The following is an 11141-nucleotide window of genomic DNA, read 5'->3' on the forward strand; positions in this document are numbered from 1 at the left end:
CAGAATTTTCTAGGCAAATGTAAAGCTTTTCCTCACTTTTTAATGTTACTTTTACACTCTAGTAACTTCAGGTTGCTAGTTCTGATGCAAGCGTGTTATAAACCTTTTCTTCTACATAGATATCATACACTTTAATTTTTTTAGCTAGTTTTATTGACTGAGGGTTGTTACATACACACACACACACACACACACCGCGCTTACACACTCTCTTTCTGCTGTGCCCTATCTCAGTTACAGCATAGTCCTACCCAGGGTCATTACAATGTCCACATTACATATTTCTAGCAAACATGAAAATGAATCAAACAGGGGGAGAGATAAGCACAGATAGATTGGAGCCTGCTGAGGAAATAAAAGGCAGTAATCTGCCTGACCACTGGACTACTCTTCCTGGTTGTATTTAAGTGTTCTTTCCCGTTAGTCGCTGCGGAGCGCTGGCTACCCTGAAGTGAAAAAATTAAACAACTAGTAAGAATGAAGTATCATTTAGTGGGACAATTATTTGGTATAACTCCAGAACTAATTGTTTCTGAAGTGATGTTTAAACCAACGTCGGCACAAGGCAAGAGCTCCTGGCTCATGGCCAGCACCTTGTAATGCATATTAGCGCAGATGAGGAGTTCCTAAAAGTTAGAGAGAGGGAGAGGGAGGGAGGGAGAGAGAGAATGTGCATTTTCAGTGCTCGGTCTGCATTTGTTGTACCCTCCTCCTTGCTGAGATTAGAGGAATACCTGTGTAGTGCTGCTTTATTATGATTTTTGCTGAGCCTAAGAATAGGTTCTGGTATTTTTTTTAGGTGGACTGCCAGCTGCCGATCTCGCTGTTGACAGTAAAAGCAGATATGTTCCTTGCTTACTGCCATTAGCACTGACCATGACCCTTCACACCAAAACCTCTGGAGTTACCCTGCTGCACCAGATTCAAGGCACTGAACTGGAGACACTGAGCAGACCTCAGCTGAAGATTCCCCTGGAAAGATCGCTCAGCGACATGTACGTGGAGAGCAACAAGACAGGAGTTTTTAACTACCCAGAAGGGGCCACTTATGATTTTGGTACTACGGCTCCGGTGTACAGCTCTACTACTCTCAGTTATGCCCCTACTTCAGAATCTTTTGGGTCCAGCAGTCTGGCAGGATTTCACTCACTGAACAATGTCCCGCCAAGCCCAGTGGTGTTCTTGCAAACGGCGCCCCAGCTCTCACCCTTCATCCATCATCACAGCCAACAGGTACCCTACTACCTTGAAAATGAACAGGGCAGCTTTGGAATGAGGGAAGCTGCTCCTCCAGCCTTCTACAGGTAAATGCTACAGATAATTTTTCTTTCTTCTTTAAGCAGATTAACTGAGAAAATTAGGACGTGAAAATCTGTATGCCCTAATCTTTTCTTTTTGTGTGAAGGACTGTGTGATTTAACTGAATCGTCCACGATATCGAGACCATAAAAACCACCACAGAATAAAACAAAACGCTAATTCACAGCTCATTGTGACTGTAAGCTGTAAATTTTGAAAACTGTACATAAATGAGAAACAAATTGGATGATGAGTAGAAATGTTTCCCAGGAAAACATGAAACCATAATTGATTAAGGAATGGCAAACAACCTCCCTGTTTTAATATATTAGAATTACTGACTGCAGTATACTAAAAAGACTTCCACCGTCACACATCTCTGGGTGTGAGTGGTTGGTTGTTCATCTCTTAGCTGCTAGTAAAAGCATTTTTCTCCTCTGGCTTCTTTTACGGTGTGAGAAGTGGCTTATATAGGAAGTAGTCCAGAAGCACAATATCCTTCCTAATCAGACTGTTAGAGCTGACTCAGTGACAGTATGTCGGTCAGTAACCACCTTCATGAGCTATCCTAAGAGCTGTGCAAGTATTAACCTGCATTTTTTCATTGGAGAGTGATACACACTAAGCATAAATCTGGCATGCTGCATTTAAACAGAAAAGATTTTTGGGGTTTTTGTATTTTTATCCCTCAATAGAGGGGTTATTTTTTTTTTTGTCTGGAATAGAAGGATAAAAGTATCTTTGAAGGGGGGGAATAATTTTCCTTGGTTTAAATATTTATTGTCAGTTGTGAAAAAGTTTATGTAATTTCTGAAGTGGTAGAAATTGATAGAACTGTAGCTTCCAAGAAAATATAGTAATACACACCAATACCCACACTGTTAATGTTTGTGCAGTGTTAATAACATAGTTTTGCATTAGCTTATTATACTGGGCTTCAGTGAATCAAAGTGAACTGTTAGATTTTTTTTTTTTTTCCCCCTAAACTCTGTCTGTATCTGTTTATTTGGGAGATACAGGTGAGTTTCCTTGAAATTGAATGACTCTGGAAAAAATAGAAGCAAGTTATTCTTTCCCTGTTGACTCTCCCAGACTTATTTGCACAATATAACATGTCTCTGGGAAGAGCAGCGTATGTTCTTAAAGACAGTCTAACTCAGGCTGAGTAGGCATCTGGTAGCAGAACCTGGTCCAAAAAAACAGATGATGTGATTGCACTTTTTGCAAATGATTAATCAGTTTTGGGGAGCAGATGGAATGAAGACTAGTGAAATGATAGATAACGGTTATGTCAGCCTGTGCAATACATTGATCTGTTAACTGAATTGGTTCAAACAAAATGCATTTTAGTGCAACCAAATACAATTCCTCTAGGAAGAGTAAGTACATGTCAGAGCATAAAGATCTTGAATGACTACCAGTGACTTGAGAGTGAAAATGCACTTTTCACTAAATTTAGAGGGTTTTTTACATGAATGTCCAGTGCAAACCTATTGTGAAAAGCGTGTAAATGACCTTATATATGTAAACAGTGGAGTAGTGAGTTTGTGAAGTTGAAATACACAGGCAGAAAATGTACCATAGTTCGGGTATTTTACTTCAGGAGGAATGAAAACCAAGAATCAGCTGAAAATAGAAGTTGAACTATGGAAATAATGTTCTTTTATTTTTAAACAGTGAATTCAGGTGAGACACTTCAAAATAAAATTAACGTACTTTTAAATTATAACTACTGGAGCAAACATGTAAGGTCAGTGCTGGATTCCCCATTTCCTGACATTTCTGATCAAAGATGGGTGTCTCTTTTGGAGCTGTATGCAATCGATGGGGGCAGTAATTAGGTAAATTTATGATCTTGGATATGCAAGAGGTTTATCTGCATGCAGTGTTAAACAAATGATTTAATGGCCCCTTCCAGCCATAATTCTATAAAGTACATCTTACGTGGTAATAAGAAATGTGTATCAAAGTACTTGCTATTATTATCTCTTGTTAACAAGCACGCACTGTTGGAATTAAATTGATAAAAGCATTGCTTTTTTTTCTTTTCATTTTTTCAAGATTGTATTTACAAAGTTATCATCCTCACAGCATTAAATAGTAGGTCTTTATTCTTGTGTTTTGGCACAAATCCAATCACCAATAGTCTGTGAAAATAATTTGAATAGATGTTCAGTGTCTGGGAAATAATTAAATATCTAATCATGGGGTTTAAGAACAAGTTCTTTAAAAATATTGTAATGCATAAATTTGCAATTTGCTTTATTCATTTGGCTAATGTCACCAGTTTCAACTGGATTATGGGAGAAAAGAGAGCATGTGGCAGTTTAATCTGACAATGAATAAATTGATGCTGGAGACTGGAAGCTGTCTAACTACCAAAATAGTGAGTTTCTGGAGCAACCTACCAGTAGAAGTGGCAAAGGCAAAAAATCTCAAACCAAAAGCCCTACAGCATTTAAAATGGATCATTATCAGTTTATGATATGGCTGCCTGCTTTTATAAGAAGTAATGTAACCTAAACCCCAGAAAGACCCCTCTGCAACTCTTATTTGCATTTCTACGTAACAGAATTGTGCTGTTTCGCTTGTAAGATTGAAATATTTGCATTGCATCATCCTATGGATTTGAGATGTAAATAATGCATTCTATGGTACAAGTGGTTAGGGCAATACATAATCACTGTAGATTGGAGCTGCAATTATATTCTGTTAATACTTGGATAAGATGATAAAATCTTCAGTCACAAACCTCAAAAATTACCATATGTGCTAAGGAAAGCACGTAATGTAATTTCATTTCGTTAATGTGTATTCAAAATCATGCTGATTATAGCCCCATATACAGCTACATGTGTATTAATTCTGAAGTTATATTTTATTTCTTTCAAATTGCGTTTCCTTTTCCAAAAGGCTTTGTCTCCTATTGCAGGATAATGTCAAACTTCTATATCTAGCTTAAGAACCTAACAATAGATAGAGAAAAGAATGATTTTGTAAAGTATTCAAAAGATATACCAATCTCTGCCGTTCTGGTGTTTTTAAATCATGGAACATCCGAATTTGAGAAAAGAGAAGGGGCTTAATTAATTCAAATTGTGCTGTCTCTAACTTGGCCCCTTTTATGTCTGACCTTGTGGCTGTTTTTATAGGGAGCCAAACTAAAATACCTTTCCCTTATCTTACAGTGTTGGTATCTTCAAGTAAGAGGGAGAAGGCATAGTGCTAGTTATCTTTTTAATTCTCTTCAAATGTAACATATATTTTATTTTCTCGATCACTTTTATAGTAGGTTTTTTTTATTAAATGCTGACTTGTAGTTTATTATCACAGGAAATCCTGTGCTCAGGGATATTAGGGTAAACTAATTGAAAGATTTCTTTTGTTCTTAAGTATTAAATTTTAGTTCTGGCCATTTCTGGTTACTTTCTTGTGCTTTTTGGCTAGTTTTTGTTCATTCAGGGTAAAAGCAAGAAGCCTTTCGCTAGTTGATTTACCTCAGTAAATTCCTATAAGCAACGGCAAAGATGAATCCTTTTTTGTTCTGCCACTGTGTGATGTTCCAGTGTCATCCCACTGAGTTTGCACTTCTCAGATCTGAAGCAAAATCGTCCTTGTGTTTCAGGCTCTCTGTAGCCCGTGCTTAGTGCTGCTTCCAAATTTGGCCAAAACCCCTGTAAAAATGGACTGCATCTACCAACTACCTGATGATGGAGTTGTTTGTCAGTCTTTACTGAGTGACAGAGGCAGCATAAATCAGTGTACAAACTAAAATACAAAATGGAAAATCATTCATTGCTCCCTCACTTTTAGTGGCTAGTTTGTGAGTATCTTCTAGTAACTCAGGCTCTGTGTTTAGGCTAATATAGTAAAGTATTTATTTAGTATTTATTTAGCTTTAGTCCCAAGTATCATACTGAAATTGACACTGAAATATTTTAAACTTGCTGTTCCAATCAGTATGATCACAGCTTTAATTTTTAACTCCTGCTAAAATTGCGAAAGATAACAAATGTAGATCAATCCCTTTTCTGCTGTAATTCATAAATCCATCAGCCTGAAAAACAGTTACTTAACCTAAGATGTACTTTTTTTACCTTGCTTGATTCATTATGAATCTTTCTAGCTGTTCATGTTGAGTTCTAAACAGAGGATTTTCCCAAATTTAAAATTAAAAGAATGTTACAATGAATGCAAAATTAAAAGATATTTTTTTCTGGTTTTATGTAGTATGAGGTATTCCATAACATAAAGGAGTACTATGTAATGTAATGTTTTGTTCTTTTTTTTATTATTTTTTTATTTTTTGTTTTTCTCTAAAGCATCAATCTCTTCTAAGGTCCTCTCTTGAGCAGTTTGAGTGTTCAGGCAGCTCCTTGAACATGTGGAGTGTTCCTGTTTTCAGAGCTTGTACTGGTATCTCTGACAACTTCACAGCAATAGATGACTGTAATGAAAGAGACAGGAAAACATGGAGTTATCCTAGCTCATGGAAATGTTGTAAAGATAAACCTGTTAAATGTTCCGAGATACTCAGACATTACAATTTTCAGGGACTTGTACAAACCAACTTTGCTGTTTCTGCAGCTCTTAGAGAATGTGCTGATATGGATCCTGCTGCCCATGTGCTTGCACCATAAAGTCACCAACGCATATTGTTGAGGACCACATGTATTCTTTGCCTCCTTGTGCCCTGAATAAGGCCAGGCAGCGATGGAAGGGGGTAAAGGACCTGTGATGCTTCCTCATTATCCTCCTTTCTGCCAAGGCAGGGAGATGGATTTCACCTGCTCTCTCTAAGCTTCCTTTTTGAAGTTTTCTACTTATTGAAGAAAACTTTCTTCACTTCTTTAGCAGATGTATTTTTTTTGCATAAACCCCAGACTGAGGAACTGCTCCATATACCAAGTCCTTTCCATGTGGATTTAAAACTTGTGGCTAGAAGCATGGTTGTTCAGGCAGCACATGTAGATGGGGTTTGTCTGAAGACATGTAGACACCTAGGTCTTTATTCAGTTTTTCACTCCTTAGGCATTTGGTGCTGTTTGAGAGGCTGTAAGGTCAGATGGATCTAACAGATATGACACATGACCTACCATGTAGCTATACCTTTTTGGAGTAGGCGGTGGGTGTCAGTGAGGGTCATCACCTAGAACACCTCAAATGGCATGCAGCAGGGACAACAGCGTCAAACCTTCATATCGACTCCCTTCTAAGTGTGTGGAGACGCAGAGAGAAAGAGGCACTGTGAACACACCTGCATTGTCTCTTTCTAAGGTACCTGGTTAAAATAGAGCAGGTGTGTTAGGCTCTAAAAGTGCTACTTTCTCTTTCTGTGTTATAAAGATGGCTGGAGTGACTCGTTCTGGTACAGATATCTACAGCATGGAGATGGATGCCCAGTGATGTCCAAAGTTACATGAAATTAATCCCACCCATATGTCTCCTGTTTCTAAAGACTCAAAGGGGTCACCACCTGTAATCTCCTTTCAGATAGACACTGCACTATGTCCCTTGAGAGGAAGATGGGGAATTGACTCTGTGTCATTGGCCTTGATCACTCTTGCTCTGAGGCTATTGAAACAACAAACACTGCTGGCCATATCTGCTCTGATAGGGAAGGCATTAGTTGCTGGCACCAATTCCTTCAGCAATTGCAAAGTGAACATCAAATGCCAGCATTTTTTGTTAAACCAACAAGAAAGGCCAAGCGGAGCTAGGGCATAGCTCCAAACAAATGCAGAGGAGAAGGGTCCTGCAACTGAAGTGCACCCACTTCTTTTAATAAATTAAGATTTTAATAATTTTGTAATAATTTTGATAATTTGATATTGTTGACAATGAAACACTGAAACTAATCATGAGCTCCCAGGTTTGTCTGCAGGGAGTTTTCTGTTATCTCTTCAGATATCGGAGCTGAGATTAGAGAGGAGATGCTGTCCTTCAACATTCTCGTTTAACGTGTTGCGTTCATTGCATTCATTACAGAGACAGTTTGTAAAATTTGCTGTACAGAGAGAAGTCGCCTCTGAGGTGGTAGACTATCCCTATGTATTTGGGTGGCCTTTCCAGTGAACTGCAAAAGGTCACCACTTACCACAGCTCATTGGGAACCCTGATCAATGTGACACTGGGCAAGGCAAGGCTTTTCTGCCAAGCTCAGATTCCAGTTGCTGGGAGGGTTCTTACATCACCTGACTCAAGATATTTCTTCTTCTGGTGCAAGACTACGGCTGTGTGAGATACTGCTTGCCAGATTTAACCTACCACATACTTACAATGATACCTGTTAGAGACAAGAAGATTGTAAATCTGCAGGATAATCTTCTTCCTTGACAAGATATTGATAACAATATTGGATACAGGAGTGATCTGGGCATTTTATTTTAATCTTTTACTAGAAAAAGGAAATATGGTCCTCAGAAAACAGGGAGCTTAAATATGACTGTCCTAAATGTAAATCCTATTTGATAGATGTACATAGCAGTTCCAGTAGTCTTCCAACCATGGCAGTGACAATCTTAACTAATGACACAGCAGCTAGCATCTATATAAATAAGAAAAGATGCCTTCCTTTTCTTCACGGCATGGAAGCCATTAGCAAAAGTTAAAAATAACAGTAAAGGTTGAAAGTCAGAAGTAACTCGGAGGACTTCTTCCACAAGCAGTTGGTGACTAACTGCAAACAGCCGTGTATGTAACCACTTCACATCCAGAGGGTGGAATTTCAGTCTGCAAAGACCGTGCAGGAGTGCAGTCCATCTCGAATCACACAACATGGGTGGAATGCGTCACATTCTGTTTCCTGTGCTGCTGTCTCACAACGCTGCCAACTGTCAAAACCTACCTTCCCAGGACCCAGGCAGCTGTGTCGAGTAAGTGTTGAATGCCACAGCAGAGAGAGCCTTCCTCTCCCTTTGAGGATGACACACCAGTGAGCATCTAGGCAGCACTGGGCTGCATGTAATGCCTGTCCATTTCACTTCCCATTCATAAGCTATGTGAGTAAGCAGTGTATTTGTCCATCATGATCATCGCATCCAAAAAGGGAAACTGCTTTTAACTGGTTTTCTAGGGAAAAGCTGTACTTGTGCTTTGAAGATTTTTTCAATGTCTTGACAATCTGCAGTGCAAATGTCCAATTCGATTGCTACTTCCAGTCTTCCCTCTTATTTTCTTACTTACTATCTTGCAGAAATACTGCTTTAATTAGTGCAGCACACCTCAGCACTGATTTGTGCTGCTATGACATGACTATGGAAAACTTTCTAGGATGCTACAAAGAGGGTGTCAAAGCTAGGAAGGAAGAGGAAGGGAAATTTACTGCAACACAGGAAAATTCTCAGCTCATGCTGAATAAAAATAGTTAGGAAGATGCTGTGCAGAATGCAGTGGCTGCAGGAGAAGATGCAGCATAAAATTTAGGCTCCAAATCTTAAATCATAAGACTCAGAAACTCATAATATGATTTCCAGATAGCCTCCACTGTGGTTTTTACATATAGCCCTGCTAAAATTGGAATACCTCATACCTACTGCTTTCTTCCCATTTCCCTTTTTTCTTTTAATTTTTTTCAGTTTAAATGTAATTCAAGTTTATGAGACAAGATGTATTCATTCGTAAATCCATGAAAAATATTCCAGTTTTTAGAAACTTACTTTTTTTTCAAGTTGATCTGTAATCAGATGGAAGCTTAGAAGGTGCTAACTCTAAACTTCATCATTTAGTTTTACTATTTAAGACAAGTACTCTAAAATCTGATCTTTGGCAGAAATAAAATGTCATGTGATGCCTTGTCATCTGTGTTTTCAGTTTATAAAGCTAGTAAGCATTCCTAAAACATTTGCTTTGTTGAGCTATCTTGATCAAGCCGTATCTAGTTATTATTCAGTAACTTGTATCAGCTGGTGTCTAAAGAAAATTAATTCAGATAAGTGTTCCCTGCTTTGGTTATTAGTTACAACTTGAACTTGACAGTAAGATCCCTGTTTCAAATAACACGTTACAGAATCCTTGTATCCAGGAAACTGTAGCGGTGGCAAACAATACTATGGCTGAGAGTGTGCACTAAATCTAGGTATCTTTGGGGAGCTAATATGTCAAAAAACAACTTTGCCTGTTTGCTTCCATTCTGCAGTAAAATGATACTTCTCCTTCAGCCAGACTGATAAACACAAGCAAGGAAAAATGTGTGTGTTGCCAACATATGAGCCACCGTAGCATGTTTATTACCTTGCAATATTTTTGCATGGTTTGGATTTATTTATAGCTTTGTCTTGGCATGCTATGAGAAATATAATCTAATTTTCATCTACAAGGGTATCAATAAGAGATAAAGCAGATAAAGCATGCAAATCCTGAAAATGGTGTTCAGCAGAATATTAAAAATCTGAGAGCATTCTAATTTGATTCATGGTGAATGATGGTGAGATAGAAGCACATATAAAATAACATAGCTGAAAGTTCTAAGGGCAATATCAGAGCCAGTACAATTGTAAGAGGCATATATTAAGAATATCTGCCAAGCATATTGCAGCTTAAGAAGTCAAACAATGCTAAAGCAGATTGCACATTGATAAGTTGTTACTATTACTATTTCTTCTTGGTCAAAGCAATAAAGAACCCAAACAAAGTGGAAATAAATCTCATTCTGCAGAGAAATTTTTAAGCCCCCGGGGACAAAACTCCACTTTATTTATAGATGGTTCTAGTAACACTGCTCATTATTAAGTCTGCCTAGGTTCTTCTCTTTTTTGGTTACTTATGTTGTCCAGCTTTGGCTCATATTTTCAGTGTTAGATGATTGTTTTAGGTATTATTTTTTTTAACTTTTTGACAAAATAGGGCTCAACTTTCTAAATATCATGAAGGGAAAAGATAATTTTGCTATACTTATGCAAAATCACCCCAAATCCTTTTCATGTGGCAGCCTAGACACCTTTGTATTATAGGTATAGCTCTGGTATTTGGTAGTGTGGGGATACTGTCAAATTAGGTTTATTTTTGTTTGATTTTCCCCAGAACACCTACTCAAATTTAAGCTACAAACTCTTAAAGTGTCTCACTATTCACAGTGGGAAGTTGTTTGTATTTGATAGCTAAGTTACATGAAACTTCATGTGTCATGCATGCTCCATCCTCTCTCAGTGATTATATATTGACTTGATTGCAAAAGCATCCTTCTGTGACAAAACATGTGAGGTTGCTTCATTGCACAGCTTTTGAACAGGGCTTTCTCTGCAAATGTTACCGTGGGCTGAGGCAAGTTACTGAGAGATGAGAATCGCAGAGTTGTATAAGTTTGGTACCTCTGGAGATTATATGGTCAACACCCTGCTCAAAGCAGGGCTAACTTCAAAATTAGATCAGGTTGCTCAGGCCCTTATCCAGTTGAGTTTTGTGGATATCCAGGAATGGAGACTCCACATCTACACAGGACCATCTGTTACAGTGCTGAACCACTTTCACAGTGAAAAAACTTCTTCCTAATGTATAATCACAATATTCAGATGTCTCTCGTCCTTTCACTGTGTGCCTCCAAGAAGAGCCTGGCTCCATGTCCTTTAAAGTTTCCCGTTATAAAGTTGAAGACAGCAATCCAATCCTGCCTTAGCATTCCCTTCTGAAGACCAAACAAATTCAGTTCTCTCAGCATCTCCTCATATGTCATTTGTTCCAGCCCCCTCCTCATCTTGGTGGTGGCCCACTGAACTTGGTCCAGTTTGTCGAAGGCTGTCTTCAGCTTGAACGCCCCAAACTGGACGCAGTCTTGCAAGTGCCAAGGAGAGGGGAACAAGCTTTGCTCTCAGCCTCCTGTCTATGTTAGCACAGCCCAGGATTTG

The 11141-nt window shown here is 38.5% G+C and overlaps 1 protein-coding gene across 1 annotated transcript in view; it reads left to right on the top strand.

The window, feature by feature from the left end:
• The first annotated feature begins 675 nt into the window (after positions 1 to 675).
• The window catches only part of ESR1 (estrogen receptor 1), a 116325-nt gene continuing 105859 nt past the window's right edge, over positions 676 to 11141 (top strand). The window contains exon 1 of the mRNA XM_009884049.1: positions 676 to 1304. Within this exon, the coding sequence (XP_009882351.1) occupies positions 877 to 1304 (428 nt within the window). The 5' untranslated portion in view covers positions 676 to 876. The remainder of the gene's footprint in view (positions 1305 to 11141) is intronic.

The sequence above is a fragment of the Charadrius vociferus genome, unplaced genomic scaffold, assembly GCF_000708025.1.
Source record: "Charadrius vociferus isolate BGI_N301 unplaced genomic scaffold, ASM70802v2 scaffold494, whole genome shotgun sequence".
Lineage (NCBI taxonomy): Eukaryota > Metazoa > Chordata > Aves > Charadriiformes > Charadriidae > Charadrius > Charadrius vociferus.